Source organism: Pipistrellus kuhlii, unplaced genomic scaffold, assembly GCF_014108245.1.
Source record: "Pipistrellus kuhlii isolate mPipKuh1 unplaced genomic scaffold, mPipKuh1.p scaffold_m20_p_6, whole genome shotgun sequence".
Classification (NCBI taxonomy): Eukaryota; Metazoa; Chordata; class Mammalia; order Chiroptera; family Vespertilionidae; genus Pipistrellus; species Pipistrellus kuhlii.
Window position 1 is genome coordinate 4,811,720 of NW_023425562.1, and position 21,044 is coordinate 4,832,763.

The 21,044-nt window shown below is 46.5% G+C and overlaps 1 protein-coding gene across 12 annotated transcripts in view; it reads left to right on the forward strand.

Moving 5' to 3' along the window:
* PTPRT (protein tyrosine phosphatase receptor type T) overlaps positions 1–21,044 on the forward strand; it is an 845,125-nt gene that overhangs the window by 533,093 nt on the left and 290,988 nt on the right. For all 12 annotated transcript variants that reach the window (XM_045574406.1, XM_045574409.1, XM_036418808.2 and 9 more), the window contains exons 8-9: positions 8,116–8,412; positions 20,576–20,685. In XM_045574406.1, the coding sequence (XP_045430362.1) occupies positions 8,116–8,412; positions 20,576–20,685 (407 nt within the window). The remainder of the gene's footprint in view (positions 1–8,115; positions 8,413–20,575; positions 20,686–21,044) is intronic.

The window sequence follows — 21,044 nt, forward strand, 5'->3', positions numbered from 1 at the left end:
AGATTGAGAAGCAGACCAGGGTCCCCGGGAACCTGCAGGACTCCTGTTCTACCTCAACGGCTCCCCTGCCTCCCTCCCCCCTGGAGGCGGGAGTTGTATTTGAGGGAGTATAATAGTTGTGCCAAGGGGCTTGGTGGACACTGTCTCCTTAATTAACTTTGTAGCCCAAAAAGGCAGGGTGTGTCATTCATGTTTTACACATGACAAAAATGAGGCACAGACAGGGATGGGATAGGGCCTTGGTCAGCAAACCCCGAATTGTGAGCCACATGCGGCTCTTTGGCCCCTTGAGAGTGGCTCTTCCACAAAATACCACAGCCTGGGCGAGCCTGTTTTGAAGAAGTGGCATTAGAAGAAGTTTATGTTTAAAAAATGTGGCTCTCCAAAGAAATGTCAACTGTTGTACTGTTGATATTTGGCTCTGTTGATTGATGAGTTTGCCCACCACTGGGATAGGGCTTTGGATCCAGGTGATAACAGAGTCAGTCTTCTTTCCAGCAACTTGGCATGCCTCCATGCTCAAGATTCTTCTTTTGTTGGTGAGTAAGCCAGTGGACAGGTGAAGGAGTTACCGTCTCTCCGGCATTGCCACAAGGGGGTGACCACCAGGTCACTTTCTCACAAGGGGACATGTTCCAGCATCAGCTGGTTCTGGTTGTCGGGACTGGTAGGACCCAGAGGCCCTGGACTGAGACATCCAGCATCCCCAAAGCCTCGGAACCCCTGTCCTCACCTGCCTTCCTAAATGCCTGTGGTAATAGTCAGCCAAGTCCTGTCCACCCAGCCTCTGAAATAAAGTACAGGGCGTGTGGGAAAGTGAGCAAGGGAGCGGGCTTTGGGTGATGTCAGAAAGAAGATGGATCTTAATTTTGTTCCCTTTCCCTCTTCTTCTCTCTGTGTATCGTTTCCATGCTGAAATGGCAAATTAATGGTCACATCGAACTATCTGTCAATGTAATACTGCTCTTGTAGTATCAAATTATGCTGGCAATAATGTTTCCAGCTGTCCAGGATTCCATTGCAATTTAATTTGAAAGGAATTCAAATTGCATCTCCAAATGGATTTTTTTTAAAATTAATTTTACGTAGAAGTTACCCACCTCCATATTTTCAGCCCTGTGCCCCAGATTATCTCAGTTTAGGTTCAACTTTGAATATTACATATGCTACGGCCAACTCCACATGCAAGAGATGAACACAGAAAATTCGTGAATTGGAAATTTGCTTTGCTGTTCTTTTTTAACAAGATGTTCTGCCTTGATTGAGGTCATTAGGAAAATCCACGGCTATTGCTTCTGACAGCAGGGATGGAGACTGGGTCCGTAGAGAACAGAAAAGGTTCCAAGTCTAACTTAATCACATGGTTATCCTTAACAACTGGAGTGTGAAGAAAGCTCTGGTCTACACCCCCCCCCCCCCCCCCCCGCACACACACACACACGCTTCCTTATGGCTTTCCCCCAGCAGTATATATTAGGGCCTTCATGCTGGTTTGGTCTCCCGTCATCCCCTCCTTTCTCTATTTACTCATTCTTAGATATATTTATTTACTAAACAGCTAGATGTTCCAATTATAAAAACGAAGGTGTCTAGGGGATAGCAAGTCAGCAGGGGAGGTGAGCATGAAGCAAACAGAAGCCTGCAGTTTGATAAGAGCCATGGAAGCAGCGTGCAGTGTATTCAAGGAAGCAGGTGGTGGGGCAGGTATTGACTTTGCCCAGGCAAGGAAGGCTTTTGGACAGGGGTACAAGGCACGGATGGCATTGGAGCTGGGCTCTAAATATACTGACTAGGAATTAGCCCCGTGGCACCTCAAGCGCAGGGAAGAACACGGCAGAGGTGTGGAGGTGTGGAAGGGCTGGGGATGCATTACTGCTTGAGGAAGGCCGAGCTCTGGGAGGGAGCCGTGGAAATGCGGAAGGGGGCAGGGGGTGGGGGTGTGTGTGTGCCTGCTGGGTGCAGGTATTAGATTGATAGCAGTGCTTTAGCGAGATCCAACCAGGAAAGGGGAGACATGGGCAGACTTTTAGAGGACCAGCCTACCAGAGGCAGCTGCAAAAGCAAAGCAGCCTCTGAAAACATGAGTCGGTCCATCACACACACATAGACACAGACACGTGCACACACATGTTCTCCCGTCCCTAACGTTGCAAGGACACAGGTGGGCGGGGACTGAGAGCACAAACACAGGCCTGGGCCCCTCCCTTTCCTTTCCCCTGACTCCACCCTCCCCACACAGGGCCTCAGGTGTCCCGAGACTGCAGTCCTCACGTCCCCGCTTTGTCACCAGACAGCCATCCTTCGGTTGCTCAGGGGGCCTACGGTGCACACATGTGGAATGCAGTCTGATGCTGAAAGCGCAGGCCGAGCTTCACGATGCGTTTGATGCCCCTGGGGCAGGGAACTGGGGCGAGGGTGTCTGAAGCCTGCGGAAAGGGGACACACTGGACCCCCGACTCCTGCCCAGGAGGCACAGCCAAAGAGGATCAGAGGGTCCTCCCTGCCCTCTGCTCAGGACAGGCCCCGTCACCACATCTAAGGGCACCGAGCGCGTGACCCGGAGGCTGAGCAATTTGTTTTTCCATCAGAGGATGATTCCCCGGCTCCCAGAAGAGCTGCCCTCTCGGTGGCGTGCATGTAGGCTGTTAAGAAGGTCCTAAGGATGGGACCTTATCTGGAGGCAGAAAGCATCACAGCTCTAGACTTGGACGTGTTTACACAGAAAAAGTAAATTCAACAAAACCAATCTCCGCTGCGCACACAGGCGCTGTCAGCAGTTTCCAGCCTGTTTACACCACCCGGACGGACTGAGAGCCGAGCCGAGCATCTCCCTGCCACAGGGCATTCCTGGAGTGGGAGCTGTGGCCAGCGGCTGGGGTGTAGGGGTCAGACTGAACGTGTGAATGCCTCCATCACACTGGTTCTGAGAGCGAGTCTTTGTTGTCTAGGATGTTAGGATGTCCTCTTGCTGGAATGCGAAGACAGACAGGTTTCCCTCAAAGGCTCAGTGGCCTGCTGGAGGCTAGGGAACGGGGACCGTGAACTTGGAGATGTGGGCTCAGCTCAGAGGGCAGACCCCCATCTGTTCCTCTCGTTTTAACGAACATGAACTGGCCTTCAGCAGGCCCTGTGCCCTGTGCTGGGGGTTCCGGACAAGCAGAACAGGGTCCCTCCCAGCGGGGAGGAGTGGTAAGTAACGGAACAAGCAGTGGGCCGGACATCTGTGCAGAGTGCCTCAGGAGCCCAGAACCAGGGACCTGGCTGTGTGGCCCTGGGTACATCCTGTTCCTTCCTTGGCCTCCATCCCCTAAGCCGGAGCAGCGTTCTCATCCTGCAAGTGCCCTTCTTGCCCGGGTTCCTGCTCAGTGAATAGCCACCGCCTCTCCCTTCCCACAGAAGAGCTGCTGGACGTACAGAACACAGCCCGCTGCGCGGGGTGGCCCGGCTCCTTCCCTTGTGCATGCGCACTGACACTTCCTTGGCCTCTTACCCCGCAGAGCGGAGGACCCCAGCATCCTAGCTAAGGCGGGATAGCACTTGGCAATCCTTGCCAAGTCCCCTTTGCCTCTGGGGGCTGGGTTTTCAGGTGGCATCCCCTTTGGCCTGAGTGAGTCACGCAAACCTCAGCCCTTGCTCGAACCCACAGGAAGTCTCATCGCAACAAGTCGGTTTGTTGTGTTCTGAGGACTGTGTGGGAGATCCAGGAGTCCCACAGAGAGCAGTCACCTTCGGCTCCGTCAGGCCATCTTCCATCTTAATCACACATCCTCTCCTGGTCCATCCCAACAGCCCAGGTTATCCATGTGCCTCCTCCTCCTCCTCCGAGGCCTGAGCCCCTGAGCCCCTGGGCCAAGGCCCTGGGAATGCAGCCTCCGTTCCAAACAAGGTCCTTCAGGCCCCCCTCCGAGCGAGGCCCGCCCGTCCAAAAGGGATGTCCGCTGTCAGGCAGAGGCAATTTCCTTCTCTCCCTCTCCAGTTCATTTTATACTCATTAGCGGCCCTCCGAGATTAGCGCCATAATTTTTCCTTTACAGACGAGGGAGTGGAGGCTAAGTGCCCAAGTGCCCTTGCCCAAGGTCACGCCGCTCATGAGCGCCGGAGTCTGGCTGCAGGCCATGCTCCGTCTGGCTCCGCCGTCCCCATGTGTCTCGTGACAGTCCGTCACAGGTGCTTCGGAAGGAACAGTGACTGTCCCCGTGCCGCGGCCTCCAGCTCCGGAGGAGTCTGTGCGCGGTGGCAGGCATGCAGCCTCTCTCGCCCTCTTTGAAAAGGGGCCCCTGCCTGCTCCTTCCTTTCGGAGAAGCAGAGAAAGGTCTGCGTGCTCCCCGGCACGGGTGAGCGGTGGCTGGGGAGGATGCTGTAGTAGCCGGAGAGCAGAGGAGAGGACAGGACAGTGGTCTGCGCCCACCGCGGAGAACCTGAGCTCCTGAGGAACAGGCCACGCCTGCCTGATAGTTCTGGGCGTTCTCACAGTGGCCTCCCCAGGCCTTGCCGGGTGCCGATGGCTGTGACATGCCCCTTGCTCGTGTCCTTCCCCTGGTTCCCATCCCTCAGGGTGCCTCGGTGCAGACCAGACACAGAAACACAGGACCCTCGTGAACGTCACATTTAACCGTGTGGCTCTGAGCCCCCATTTCAGCTCATAGACCTTCCTTTCCTCCGGACTGCGGCCAGGACCGGGCCGTCCGCACAGGTCATGGAGAGACTTACCCAACTGGCATCCATGTGACTGGCATTTGCTGAAGTCCCCTCTTTGGGTCTCAGGCTAGCATGGCTGGAGAGGGAGCAGACATCATCTGTACTCGGGAACTTACCTTGCACTGAGCAGAGGCAGTTTCCATAAAGCTGTCCCAGTGCAGCCCTGGCCTGCGGGTTGCGTTGGCTGGACTATCCTCCCAAACAACAAAAGATGGTGGGCTGGGGTCCTGGTCTGGGTGCAGAGCTAGGCTGCGGGTTCCCCTGTTAGGGTGCTTATGGAAACTGGTCCATGTTTCTCTCTCACATTGATATTTCTCTCTCTCTCTCCCCTTCCTCTCTCTTGAAAAGCAATAAAAAAACATATCCTCAGGTGGAGAATTTAAAAAATTAAAAAAAACAACAACACATGCACAAAAAAACCCTGTCACAATGCAAAATGATTAACATATAAGGAAACAGTTAACAATACAAGAAAGCAATAGCCAGGCGTCTGCCCAGGGAGAGGCCTTTTCCCAGGTGCCCTCGAAGCCCTGGCTCATCCCCTTTTCAGGCCCTCTGTCAGGTGCGTCTTCTTCCTTTGCACACTCGATGTGGAGACAGACAGACACAAGTTCAAAACCCACTCTGCCATTTGCTGGTCTCACTACTCTCTACAAGCTCCTGGGCTTCTCCGGGACTCAGTTTATTCACCTGTAGAGTGGGCTGGCCGTCCTTCTCCTGTGGTGTCACATGATGATGATGCAGATGAGATGACAGAGCTCAGCATAGTGGCTGCTAGCCATCAGAGGTGTCTGCCTGCGTTTTGTTTTGTGTGTGCTCTCAGTGAGTATTGGAGATCCTATACTTACATGTAACATGAGCTGTGGTGTATCTTTTTGCCCCCCCCCCAATATATTTTATTGATTTTTTTACAGAGAGGAATAGAGAGTTAGAAACATCAATGAGAGAGAAACATCCAACAGCTGCCTCCTGCGCACCCCCCACTGGGGATGTGCCTGCAACCAAGGTACATGCCCTTGACCGGAATCGAACCTGGGACCCTTCAGTCCACAGGCTGATGCCCTATCAGCTGAGCCAAACCGGTTTTGGCGGCTGCGGTGTATCTTAGGATATCTGACAAAACAGGGGTCAACCTTGGACTGCAGTGGGGTTAAATGTTCCTGGTCTCGGTCACTAAGGAGGTGGAGAGAGAGTCTGAGGGCAGGCACCCTCTCAGGGCTGGGCATTGGCTTTGAAAACCTCCCTGAGGAGGAGTGTCCCCTGGGCTCTGAGCAGGGATGGCGGCCGCCCTGCCAGGGCTGTTCTGGCCTCTGGACTAACAAAGCGGCTCCAGCTGGGCACGCTAGTGGGATGCTCGGGAGCCTCTCGCTGTCCCTGTGCTTGCACATGGTCCCCCTGCCAGCGGGAGCTGTTAAGCCAAGCAGCAGCAGCAGCTTCACCAGGTCATAACCCTCATCCCCTGTCCCCCCCACAACTACGGGGACCGCACTTCCCACCTTCTGTTCCACGTGTGCTAAGCACAGAGGACCTTCAGCAACAGCTTGTTCAATGCCGCAGTTTCAAAGTCACCCACTTGCTTTGGGAGGCTGGCTCTCCTTTACACAAAGGACCTGGATAATTGGGCTGTGAGAGTAACCATGAACTCCTCCGTGGAGCTGGGGCCAGGCTGCCCACTGTCCCCAGCAGTGCGTGAGCAGGTCTGCGCTGGCTTGCCAGGCTGCTGGCATGTCTGGGTATCCTCCTCAGGCAAGGGGTGCTTTGGAGTGGTGTTGGTAAGGCTCTGGCACAAGTCGCAGGCATTTCAGGGCAGATCTGGAAACTCAGCGGCATCAAAACCCCTCTCCCCCTTCCTCTAGCTGCTTTGGTGCAGAAGCAGCCTGGCCCTGTGCTTTGAGGGGTCCAGAGAGAAGCTGGAATCCATCCTGTTGCATAAGGATGCTCCTGGCACTGTCTCGTCTGAGACATTCAGAATAGGTGCAGTGTATGAAACATTATTGCTGCTTTTATTACTGCTCCTATTACCGCAAAAGAAAAACTGTCATGCATGCACAGATTGTGTGTATTAAGTTCCAGGTGCAATTCTGAATGCTTTGCAAGCACCATCTCATGTGATTCCCCTTTTCCTCTGAATGAAGCTGGCTGCTAATCACCGTTTTACAAATAAATAAATAAATAAAATCACCCAGAGATTACATACCTTGGTGAAGTCCTTTGAGGGGACATCTGTGGATTCAGTCTCTGGCCGGTGTTAGCTGCTGTCCCGGGAACTCTCTGACGTGGCCATGGTGGGGTTGCTGATGACAGAGGAAGTCGTGTTTCTGCTCTGATGACTGCCTACCCTAAACCTTAGCACAAGCTTTGCTTGTGGGGATTAGAAGACACTTTCATTTGTTATCATCTCTTTTGTACACAAACATCTATTTCATTTGTATACATTAGGAACAGAATATTCATGATGAAGTAATTCAGAGCTCATGTTCTGGATGGGGGCCTGGGAGCAGATGAGTCCGTGGGAGAGATGAGTGGGAGAGATGAGTGGGAGACAGCCCGGGGTGTAAAGAGGCGTGACCAGACCTGCTTTTAGAATGATGTCCCGGGAGGGGCCAGTCTGGGAAAGGAGGACAGGAGAGAAGGAGGGTGGAAGGCTGGGAAATGGCAGGTTGCACTGTGAATGAAAGGAAGGGAGATTCCATGGCACGGGCACTGGTCCCATGTTTGGCATGTGCCCCTGTGTGTGGCTCGCTGGAGAGAGGGGCTGGTTTCCAGGGGAAAGGACATGGCCTCTTCAAAGGCAGGTCAGAACTCCTGCAGCCTTCTCCTTAGCACATCCTCCGAGTGCTGTGCGTGCTGTGGGTGGTACCCAAGATGGTTTTCCATGGTACCCTGATGAACCCGTTAAAAGAATTTAACTGGCCAAAACCAGTTTGGCTCAGTGGATAGAGCGTTGGTCTGTGGACTGAAGGATCCCAGGTTTGATTCCAGTCAAGGGCATGTACCTTGGTTGCAGGCACATCCCTAGTAGGTGGTGTGCAGGAGGCAGCTGATCAATGATTCTCTCTCATCGATGTTTCTAGCTCTCTATCCCTCTTCCTTCCTCTCTGTGGAAAATCAATAAATATATTTTTTTAAAAAAAAGAATTTAACCATGTTGCATTTATTTTGATGGCTAACACTTATTCACATCAGGTGATGCATGTTTCCCCTTGTTATATGGTTATGGTTTCTTTTAGATGCCTGTGTTTAAATAGCAGAAAGGAGTTTGATTTATAGGAACATAAATTGTATTCTGTGCAGCAAAACCCATGAAGCAATGGCTGAATGGTCTCGATAGGCTGGAAGCACGGCTCCCCACTAGTCCACGGGACCCCCACCCCACTTTCCTGACAGTGTCCTCTCATGTCTTGCGTGTGTCTGCAGACCCCGTGCACGGCCCGCAGAACGTGGAGATCGTCGACATCCGGGCGCGGCAGCTGACCCTGCAGTGGGAGCCCTTCGGCTACGCAGTGACCCGCTGCCACAGCTACAACCTCACGGTGCAGTACCAGTACGTGTTCAACCAGCAGCAGTACGAGGCCGAGGAGGTCATCCAGACCTCCTCCCACTACACCCTGCGCGGCCTGCGGCCCTTCATGACCATCCGGCTGCGGCTCCTGCTGTCCAACCCCGAAGGCCGGATGGAGAGCGAGGAGCTGGTGGTGCAGACGGAGGAGGACGGTGAGTCAGGGAAGCAGTGGGGGATGTTGGACCTGCTCCAGGACCGTTTCTGTCAGTTCCGAGGTGTTTATTCTTCTTGCTTCTGTAATCTCTCCTCTGCAACTGCTCTTTTCCAAGGTGTTCAGTGCAGACTATGCATTGCACAACTCCAGGGGGCGCTGTTCCCATAGAATGTGCCTTGTACGCAGCCCAGCTTCCTGACAAACCCTTCCAGACTCCCTGGAACTTCTTCCTTGCATCCATTCTCCTCCTTACAACCCTCCGCAGACTTTACTTCTAGGTGGAAGCAGCAGTGGGGACACAGCCTCTGTCACCTTGGCCCCACCTTCCTGCTTGCAGTGAACCTCCACCTTTCGTGGGTACAGCTCTCCCTGGGTCAGCTTCTCCGGGTGATCTGAGTGTTCTGCTTCTGTACACCTGTTCCCCTCGGTCTCCAACACCAGCTTCTCTCTGCAGCCGGGAGCTGTGGCCCTGAGTTTGACCTCTGATAAAGCTTCCAGACCTTTCCCCAGATCTGGCCCCATTGTTTCACAGATGGACAGCCCCTCCCTCCAGCAGGTAGAATAATGCCGCTCTGAGGAGGTGGACTCTTGTTAAGCAACACATGGGACAAGTGGCAGAACGTCAGTGCCTGGGTTTCTGCATCTCTAACATGGAGATAAAAGTCTCTCCAGTGCCTCCTAGGTTATGGTGCTCACAAAAAGGGATGGTATATAAGGAATCCAAATAATGCCCAGCAGATTGGTTGTTTTCAATAAATGCCGCTGTCATGTTTGCACTAAATCACAGGAAAAATTATTCTATGGACAAAGGACCTTCTAGCACAGCCACCCGGAAACCAAGCACCTGCCCTAGGAAGGCTCTCCAGAGTTCTAGGCACCTACGTCAGCTGGGGTAGAAACTGACCCAGATGCTCAAGGAATGGCAGTGTGGTCAGTGCCTGACCTGAGAAGCAGAGGCAGAGCAAGGATGGCTTAGCAGCTCTTGGCCATAGGTTGTCAGACAGGGAGGAGCCAGTGTTGAATGATACCCAGCGTGAATATTCAAGACTCAGAAGGTGAATGGTAGATTTGATCCAGAAGCAGCTCAGGACATGTGGTTTTCCCCCTGATGCTCTGCCCACCATGGACTACTTTCGGAGTGCTACCTACATGTGCAGCAGCAAGTCCCAAATCCCATCTTTAAGCCCTGCTCCCGCCTCTCCTTTTCTCCTCGTCACCAGGAGAAAAAAAATGCACAAAGCCTTTATCAAAACAACGTGAGCACAGCAGTGCTTTGAAATTAAATTTTAATTAAGCAGCATTAATAAAACATTAATTCCTACTCTGCAGAGATGTGTGGACATTGCCATATTAAAAACATGAGCATACGAGACACCAGTTCTCAGTCTTAGCTTTTGCTGAGGTCCTGCCTTGGGAGCTGCGGGGCTGAAGGAAGGTCTGGGAGAGTACAGGACCCTCTGTCCACCAAGATGAGGTTCCATCACCTGAAGAGGGGCTCCCGTGGGCCTCATTCATCTCACGACAGGCAGAGGCTGGAGCCGAGCTCTAGTCCATGAACCAGTTTTTCTCTCCTTGGGCAGTCAAAACATTGAGCTCAAGGTTCAGTCTTTTCTCTTTCTGGTTATATTATCAATTTGTGTGTGTCAATTTTGAGCCTTGCTTTCCTTCTCATCCTTTTCATTTAGGGTCATTATTTTTTTTTAAATATATTTTATTAATTTTTTACAGAGAGGGAGAGAGAGGGATAGAGAGTTAGAAACATCGATGAGAGAGAATCATCAATCAGCTGCCTCTTGGACACCCCCTTCTGGGGATGTGCCAGCAACCAAGGTACATGCCCTTGACCGGAATCAAACTTGGGACCTTTCAGTCCGCAGGCTGATGCTCTATCCACTGAGCCAAATCGGTTTCGGCTAGGGTCATTATTTTTAATATCAAAACAGGCACATGGTTCAAAAGTCAAACTGTATAAAAACGTGCACTCAGAATATTGCCATCAACTCTACCTTTTCCCCACTGTTTCTGTCTACACCTGAAAGGAGAGAGAAATAGAAACATCAATGATGAAAGAGAATCATTGACAGGCCACCTCCTGCACCCCCTACTGGGAATCAAGCCTGTAACCCAAGCTTGTGCCCTGACCAGAAATCAAACCATGACCTCCTGGGTCATAGGTTGATGCTCAATCCCTGAGCCACACCAGCAGAGCTGAAAGGTAACCATTTTTATTCATTTCAGGAATCTCTCTCCTATAGTTTATCTTACAAAAAAAGGACAAACCATTTTTTCTTCTCTTATTTTTTTTATATAAAAGATAGCATAATAGATGTACTCTGCATCTTCTGGTTTTGTTTACTTAATATATCCTGGAACTCACTGCATGTCACTTTGTAGACCGTGTCCCTCCTTTGTGGGACTTCAGCATGTGGCTGTGCCGTGATGTATTCAGGCAGGGTCCTGTGGACAGGTCGGTTGTTCCCATTATTTGCTATGACAAATAGTACTATGGCAAACAGCCTTGTTCACGTGCTGCTTGGTATTTGTGGAGATGTATTTTCAAGGGAAATTCTTAAACGTGGGATTGCTGGCACCAAAGGGTCAAAGCATATGCAGTTTGTTAGATGTTGACATACTCTTCTTCAGATGTATCATTCCACAGTTTCACCAGTGACACAGATTCATTTAATCTTAGCCCCAAATGTGAACAAGGAAACAACAATATTTTTCTTATTTTACAATAAAGACATTTAGGCTCCAATGTAATTTATAATAATTATAAAAAATTTAATTTGACTCTGATTAATAATATAGTATATAATATGTTACTGCCACTGATATATAAAATGATGAGTCACATATACTCCATATCTTATTTCATTGAGTATACTAAATGTGCATTAATTGTAGGGAAGACTTATATATCTCAGGAATGAGCACCTGTATTTGATATGCATTTCCAACAGGCCTAGTCACTGGCTTCTCAGGTCACCGGAAGCCAGAATGAGGCTGCATGTTGCTAGGGATAGGGGCAGGTATGGTAGCATGGGGTAGCCCTGAGGTCTGGAGAAGAGAAAAGTGAGAAGTATGAAAGGCAGTGACAGCAAGACAAAAGGTAATTCACCCAGGGTCATTTAGTCCCAACAGGAAGAAGCTCTGCATGTGTTAGTATGACCTGTAGGCATCCCTCCATCAGAGCTCAGTACATTTTCTGTGTTTATAAAGGTGACCTGGAGATATTATAAAGGGCATGGAGAAATGCAGTTATGGTGTCCAAATGCTAACTATGAGCTAGGCATTTTGCTGATAGGCTTCATTCGTGCAATTTGTGCCAAACTTTGTGATGTCGGTGATGTTCACACATTGGTGTGGAAGAGAAGCCTGAGGCTCAGAGAGTTTCGGGAACCTGTATCAGGTTACCAAGTATCAAATGGAAGGGCCAAGAAATATACCCCTAAATCTTATCATGATATTCCCCCCTGACTAGTGAAGGTACAATCTTATACCAGGCTAAAACCTCCCTAACATTCTCTCTGCTTTTTCTGTGTGTGTATGCATATAGATGTTTAGTTTTTGCTAGGTGCTCATTAACTATTTGTTGAGTGAATATCTGAACATCAAAGTTCAAGCCTCTTTGATGATAGCACAGGGCCCTGTTTATATACACTGTCTAAGAAAGGGAGGCTACGTATAATATTCATATCAGCTCGCTAGAGCTGATCATTAGCCTTTCTTCCTGCCTCTGAGCTTCGTGATATCACATGCATTGCTTGACTTTAGCCATGGAAGGGATATTTCCACCATGTAAGTTGGCGAAAATATTGGTGTTTTGTTTTTCCCAGAGAGCTTATTGTGAGGCATTTACTAACTCACCAGTGTCTAGTTCCATTAAAAAGATATATTTGACATCTTAAGATGTAAACATTTACCCAGAAAAAGTATTTTCCTCCCACAAGGCTGGAAAACACAAGTAGATTGGACTTGTCTCAATCTGTCTTATCTCCAAAAGACTCACTAGCAGTCTTATTAATGGTGGCCTCTGAACCATTTTCAAATTATTCTGATTTTTCTTAAGTTCTGATTCTCTTTATAATAAACCATTCAAGTAATAAACATGGCATAAAATAAGGGGGAAAATCACCCAGACAGATAAGCAGGAAGGGAAACCTTTGTTGACTCTGAAGGACTTTGTTATTTTACATAAGCTGGTTTGTTACTTCCCACAACTACCCTCAAGTTCACCATCATTAGCCCCACTTTTCAGAAATGAAAATGAAGGAGCAGGGAGGAGGACCTTCCCTTGATCCCTCTCTGCCTTTCTTTACGTTGAAATGAAAATTTCCCTTAAATTACCACCTGACTTTTAGGAGCAAGAAAACATCTGGTTTAATTGCAGTAAATTTCTATGAACCCACTGACAAGAAGCACAGTTAAAATTAGCAATTTTAGTGTGCTTTTTTTTTTTTTTTTAAGAGAATGAAATTATAAAGTAATTAACCTTTGTTGTAGAACTATGTCAAAAGGATGGAAAGTTCCATGCTGTTAGAAGAAGAAAGGAAATTGTGTAACGGGAATATATGTGGATTCATTAAAGAATTATACAGAAAAAAAGGGGGGGGGGGATACAACACAGAAGTAGAAGATAAAGCAAAGAAGGAATTCTCCCCCCAGCCCACCCCCTAAGAAGTCTTTTCTTTTTTGTTTTGTTTTGTTTTGTTTTGTTTTTCTCTCCTTACAATGAGAGAGAGAAGAAGACCCAGTTGAAGCAAAAGGGAATGACTCTGCTTCATTGTAGAGGACATCTGACCTGTAGAGGGCATGGTGCAGCAAAGAAGCCTCGGCCCGGGGCTGGGACTTGCTGGCTTTGCCACTCACAAGTGGTGTGACTGCCCCTCAGCCTTTCTGAACCCACAGGCAATGGGGAAAGGGGTGGTTCAGAGAGTGCCTCAGTGACAGGAGGGTCTGCTCTCTATCTGGGTTCCATCCACTGCTTTGTTGTGCATCCTCAGTTAAATTGGTTGCAGCTACACACGTTAGTGCCCCATCTGTGACATGGGGGTGACAGTGCCACCAGCCACATGAAGGTGTGCTGCATGAGAGTCTGTATGGGAAGCACTGAATGCACGCACTCCCTGTGTTAAGTGGTGTGTGGTCAATATCAGACAATGGCAAGACAGCTTTTTAATCACAGACATGTAATGTAACTAGGGAAAACTAAACCAGGGATCGTTACAAAACTTCTGTTCATCATGGGCAAAGGAACATTTTAAAATAACCTATAGTACCTCTGCAATCTCGATTTCAAGAATCTCGCCCTGACCATAGAACTGAATGAGTGGAGCAGGGTTTCAATAAAATGTTATTTACTAAACAGCCAGCCCGTTGCCTTTGGCTGCAGGCATAGTCTGCTAACCATCGATCCACACTCCTTCCTCCTAATTATTTCCTCTGGTCTCTGGGCTCTAAAATCCACCGGCATGCTAAATATTTCCTCCGTTGTTATTTCCAGGCCAGACCTCTCCCCTGCCCTCTGAGAGTCGTTTATTTAACTGCCTGTTCAGCCTAACCACCTGTGCTGCTAATAGTACTCTGGAATTAGACACATCCAAAGCTAACCTCCCGATCATCCCTCAGCCACCACCAAGCTCAGTCTTCTCCATTTTAGTGAATGGCCACTCCATTTTATTAGTGGCTTGAGTCAAAACCCTTGATTCCTCGCTTCTATCACATCCATGGCTCTGGCTCTCACAACTCCAGAGAACACCCTTTACCCTTTATTCACTCTGATTGGCGCCCCCTTGCTGTGTGGGAGGCAGCAGCTGTGATCATTCCTCACACCCCACCCACCAGTACTTTCTCCTGACAGCCTTCAATATAACAAGACATTGACCATTTCTTACAGCCTCTACAGCTAGCTCTTTGGTTCCAGCTACTGTGATTTCCAACTTGGATTGTTGTCCTGGTCTCCTAAATGGCCTTTTACTTCAGGCCTTGGCCCCTGTATTCTTCTCTGCACAGCAGCTCAAGTGATCTTGTTATCTTGTTAAGCTATGAGGCAAATCACACCATCACCCATAGGGATACACCAGTGTAACCTTGATATCTAATCCAGACAAGCTTATTATAAAAAAAAAAAAGAAAAAGAAAAAGAGAGAGAGAGAGAGAGAAATGAGCTACAAATGACCCAAACAAAACATTAGCAACTAATCTGGCACTGTTTACTAGGGAAAGATTGGTTTATTTCAGGAAATCAATAGTGGTTCAACATTAATTAGTCAATTAATGTAATTCACTACATTAACGAACTAAGAGAGGGACGAAAGTATATAATTACTGAAATAGATACAGAGAAAGCATCAGTTAAAGCTGATAAAGGGTAATAACTATAAGAAACCTACAAACAGCATACTTGAGGATGAAATAACAAAACCATTTTCTTTAACATTGGAAAACATGCATGTAATTATCACTAAATATTGTATTGGTGGCTCTGGTTGGAGACAAGAAAATTAAACAACAATTAAAAGATTGGAAAAGAATGAAACTATTATTAACCACAGGCACCCTGATTATTTACCTAGGTAACCCAAATAAATTTGCACACATATTATTAGAATTAACAAAAGACTAAAATACATTTGAGAAAGAAGTCACCATTTAAAAAGTCACCTGCATTTCCATTTAACTAACAAGTATGTGGTATTTTTAAAAATGCTATTTACAATAGCAATAAGATATATGGTATTTAGAAATTTAAAATACTGAAAGACATTAAAGACCTAAATAAGAGGTACACCATGTTCATGGGCAGGAAAACCCAATATTACAAAGACATATAAAGAAATAAATTATCTCTTAAATTGATGTATAATCTATGTTATTTCAATACAGAAATCAGACACGTTTTGGTAATTTACAAGCTCATTTTAAAATGTATAGGCAAGAAGAAAAGGCAAGAATAGCTAAGATAGTCCCGAACAAGAAGTACAAATGACAGGTCTTGCTCTTCCAGATATTAAGACTTACAAATCTTTCCTAATAAGAAGATGTGGTTTCAACACAAGGATAGTTAGCAGATTCCAGAACAATTAAACAAAATAGAGGGAGCCTAGAAATACACCCATACATATGTGGGAATGTGAGGAAAGGTAAAGATGACATGGCTGGCCATTTGAGTAAATAAAGGGCTTTTTTGTTCGTTTGTTTGTTTTGTTTTGTTTTGTTTTTATTAAGTGGCCCTAGGAAAGAGAGGAAGAATTTAAATCGGATCCCTACCTCACACCATACATGAAAACACCATTGCTGGTGGGTTTGGAGACATTTTATAAGGTGTGTAATTTTAACACTGAAGAAAATTTAAGAAAAACATTCTTGTGATCTCAGCATAGAGGAAATATTTTTATGTAAGACTTTTGTTTAGGTTTATTTTTTTGTTTGGGTTTATCTGGCCCTGATATATGGATTCAAATGCAAGTAGTTTAAGAGTTGGCTTAGGGCACACTGGTAAGAAAGAAAGGAATTGAATCAGACAAGAGAAGTAAGCCAATACAAGGTTTGTTATCCTGTATAATAAAAGGCTAATATGCAAATCAGGTGAACAGCAGAACGACCCACCTGGAAGCAAATGTTCAATGCAGGAGCTGCCCCCTGGTGGTCAGTGCACTCCCACAGGAGGAGCACCACTCAGTAAGAAGCCAGGCTCATTGTTGGCGAGCACAGCAATGGTGTCAGGAGCCTCTCCCACCTCCACGGCAGCACTAGCCAAGGATGTCCGAATGACAGCTTAGGCCCCCTCCCCATAAAACCATCAGTCAAACATCCCCCAAGAGCTGGACTGCAAGAGGGGGCAGGCTGGGCTGAGAGACACCCGCCCCCCCTAGTTCACGAATTTCATGCACTGGGCCTCTAGTCAGAAAAATAACTAGGTGAATAACTGGAGTTTAGAACAGGGTCATTCTAAGTGTGATTCAGGGACCAGCACTGACTGGTGAACTATTCTTGGTCCATGACAAGACAATTGCATAAATGAAGGTTAAGCTTTTAAAAAGAAGGAGCTTGTATTTTCTGTATTTTTAATTTCACTTTTACTACTTAATTTTACTTTCCTATTAATTGTGTGTGTGTTTTGTAATAGTATCACTCCATAGTGGGTTGTTAACAACAGAAATAATAATAATAAGCAGCACTGGGGTTTCAGTATTGAATAGTTCAGGAAATATTAATAGGACATATCTTAGAATTAACCCAAATGGAATTGCTAGAACACTGGGATATTTAACCATCAACTTCCTGTCTTTCACTGGTTGAAGAACGTTTTGGGGCATGCATTCTCTTGCTTGCCCTATGTGGAGACCAAGTTTGCTTCCACAGCCTTAGGAAGAGAGCCAGGGTTTCATGGTAAGCACAGTTAGCATGTGGGTGGGGGGTGGGATACCAACAGCATGTGCAGCTAAGTCTGTCTCCCCAACCCAGTTTTTTTTTTAGGTGTAGTTGATACATAAAATTGTATATATTTAATATGTACAACATGATGATTTAATATACATATACACTGTGAAATAATTACCACAATCTAATTACATAGTCTTTCTTTTTCTTCCTTTCTCTCATATAATAAAAGAAAAACTTTGGAGAGTTTATCTTTATCCAAAGGTATCATAATGAGAAAGGAAAGACACAATCTAAGAAATTTTTATAAGATATACTAGAGGCCCTGATTTTCCCTTGCCTCTCTGAACACAGCCTCTGTTTTTCAGTGTCTTTGTTTTTCTATTTGTTAATATTGGAGTTCCTCTGGGCTTAGTCCTAGGCCTACTTTTTTTTTGTTGCCCTCTACATTCTTATTACAATATCTATTCCCTGCCCATGGTTTTAATTTCTGAACATGGGTCCCAGTCTCATGTATCCAATACCACAACTCAAAATCACCTCAAGGACACATACACACCTCCAGTGAAGTATGGTCAAAGCTTCCTTTCCCAAACCAACTCTCCTCTAAGCTTCTCTGGGAACAACATTAGGATCCACTCCAGTTGGATAAAGTAGAAGAGCTAGGTCTCCCTTAAAAACTCTTTCCATCTCTTCACCCTTATCCATCACCACCAATTCTCATTGGGTCAGCACCCTCAACTCTCTTCCATGACTTCTGCATACCATCACCCAGGTCCAAGCTACCATACCCCTCCCCCAGATGGTTTTTCCCCTCCTGCTCTTGCCCTCCCAAAGGTATCCACTCCACTCAATACCCACCCTCCCCATCTTTGCCCTAGTAACTTCTACTTATCCATTGACTTGAATTTATTTTTACATATTATTCTGATTTGCCAGACTGTTTTTTCTCAGCTTGTTATAATTCTCCTGACACCTGCACTTTACCTCCAAGTCCTGATAACAACTTTAAGAATTTAATTGTGAGTGTAATTATTTATTTCATGTCTGTCTCCCTTTCCAGAACACAAGCTTTAGCAAGGATTTGACTCTATCTTTCTTAGCCATTGGTGCCTCCCTGGTGGACCACCGCCATCCCCTTGGTCATATTAAACAGTCAGTAAATATTTGTGGAAAGGATAAATGGTTAAGGAAAAGCAATAAGAGATCTGACTACTCCAAAGCTTCTACATACCTAAAAGATTTAAAAAGCAAATGAGAAACTGACAAAAAAATATTTGTAACTTATGCAAAACAGCTTATGTTCTTAAAAACAGATTATAATTACCAGCTCATAAAACAATGATGAACAAAAATGAAGAGCCATACAGGGAAATGAGCACAGGGTATAGAGAGGATGTTCATGAAAGAATCAATGCAAATGGCCAATTAAATTGAAAAAACAAATCCACTCTTTCCAGTATTCTAAAAAAAGATACACACACACACATTTTTTTAAAATAGTCAGTGGTGGCAGAGGTTGAAAATTGGCATATTTTTCTGTTGGGGATCCTAGAATTGTATCAACTTTCTGGAAGGTAATATGGTAATATATATCAAAAGTCTTTAAAATAAAATAGTTAATCTACATTGGCTCAATAATTCGATTTCCAAAAATGTGTCATAGAGACATCAGAGGTTCATGCAAATACTTATAAGAATGCTTGTCATGGCGTTACTTGTAATCATAAAAAATTTAAGCCAAATGTAATGCCTGGTGAAGGCCTAACTGCTCCCTGGTAATAAAGGATTGGTGACTAGAATGGGGCTTGTCCTTCTCTACACAGCCTTTTAAAATGCATGGCCCCAAAGAACACATAAAGGTTTTTCTTTTCTTAAAAAAAAAATATATATATATTGAATATATATATATATTTTATTGATTTTTTACAAAGAGGAAGAGAGAGGGATAGAGACTTAGAAACATCGATGAGAAAGAAAGAGAGAAACATCTATCAGCTGCCTCCTGCACACCCCCTACTGGGGATGTGCCCGCAACCAAGGTACATGCCCTTGACTGGAATAGAACCCAGGGCTTTTCAGTCTGCCCATCGACACTCTATCCACTGAGCCAAACCGGTTTTGGCTAAAGGCTTTTTCTAAGTGTGATTTGTTTAGCTATAAAAAAAGATCACAACACAAGCCCTAACCGGTTTGGCTCAGTAAATATAGCATTGGCCTGCAGACTGAAGGGACCCAGGTTCGATTCCGGCCAGGCGCATGTTCCCTGATTGTGGGCACATCCCCAGTAGGGGGTGTGCAAGAAGTAGCTGATTGATGTTTCTAACTCTCTATTCCTCTCCCTTCCTCTCTGTAAAAAAGGTCAATAAAATATATTTTTTAAAAAGATCACAACACAAATTGCACAGTAAGAGTTTGATTTTTAAAAATAAATAGGTATATGCATAGGCATAAAAATATCTCCAGTTCTGAGGAATATGAGTTATTTTGTTCTTTTCTTCTTTAAATCTTTTTTGTATAATATATTCTTAATAGTCAACAAATCCTGAGTATCAGGTCTATAATGAGAAAAACTAAATATATTTTAATTTAACAATAGGGAACTGATTGCAACATATGGCCAAGGCTCCATCCAGAGAGGTGAGCGCGGTGATTAAGAGTATATGCTTTGAAACTCACAGACAAGTGTTCAGCTCCTTCTTTATAATTTAAGAGCCATATGACCTTGAGCAAGTTACTTAATTCTCTGAGCCTCAGTTCTCTTCTCAGCGCAAAAGAGATAATACTTGCTGGGCAGAGCTGGTTTGGGGCTTCAATGAAATAATGTATATAAAATTCTGATCAAAGCACAAGTGCTTCATAAAAGGACTGGCTTTTATAAGGCCACCGTATAAATAGATCCCCCAATGCTTTACATGAATTCATGATTCTCTTGGGGGTTGTTATAAAGAAGTTCGGGGAATTATTTATTTTGTGGTTCAGCATCTTCCAGGCTGTCTCACGATGGTGGAGTCCAGCAGGAGGGTGCTGGCTGGGAGACAGACCTGGGTACCAAGAGCCTAGGAAAGGTTTTGCTCATTAAGGCAAAATGCCGGCATAGGCCATTTATTCCCCTACTCACCCAGCCAGCAAATGGTTATTAAGCATCCACCGTGTTCCAGACATTGGAGGCTCAGCCGCGAGACGACCTAGCCGTCTCCCTGGAGCTTGGCCAGCTCCTTCTAATTGGACTGAGACTTCAGGGCACATAGTTCCCCATGGATTCAACCGAGGAAGCACTCCCTGTAGCTGGAGAAAATGGGGCAGGGTTTGGCCAGGGAAGCTCACTTTGCATTCTACAAATACCAGTCCTAAGGCAAGAGTCTAGCCCCAGCTGGCAGAACTCGGGGACCTACAGGTGTCCTCCAACCCTGGTCAGGTGTAGTTCAAAACCAGGGTTGCTCGGTCTGCAGGGGGAAAGCCATCGGGCTTCCAGGAGAGGGGTGAGCAAACTATGTATGGCCTGTGGGTCCATTCCCTCCCATTGCCTGTATTTAGGAGTAAAAGTTTTATTGCAATGAAGCCATGCCTGTTTATGTATCGATGGTGTAAAGCTGTTTCTGTGCTACAAATGCAAAGTTGAGTAGTTGCAACAGGGACCATATGGGTCACAAAGCCTAAAATAATTATGATCTGACTCTTTACAGGGAGACTTGGCCAACTCCTGTTCCGGGTCAGTGGGACTGAGGACATGAGATGGAAAGTGACACCACATTCCTAACTTTCCCCTTCTGCAGTTCCAGGTGCGGTTCCTCTAGAGTCCATCCAAGGGGGGCCCTTTGAGGAGAAGATCTACATCCAGTGGAAACCGCCCAATGAGACCAATGGAGTCATCACGCTGTACGAGGTAAGGCGGCCCCCGGGCTGTATCTCTTGTCACGGTTCCATTCTGCTGACTTCAGCCTGAGGTCGGTGGACACCTGCTAAATGCAGAGCTCCACTGAGGGCATGAAGGTGAGTGAGACACCATCACGGACTCAGCGGGAGGAAAACGCAGGGCATACTGTTGTGCTGTCATGATAGCCCCGGTGACAAAGAGAAGGGGCATGCTGTGCATGGGAGGGATTCTCCATCTCTTCAGCAAAGGTCTCAGGACTCAGGGAGCTGGGCTGTCCTGGCATAGCCAAGCGGACACAGGCCTGGCAAGCAGTAGTTACGATTTATCCACAATACTCGCATGATGCCCAGCCTACCCATATCCATCCC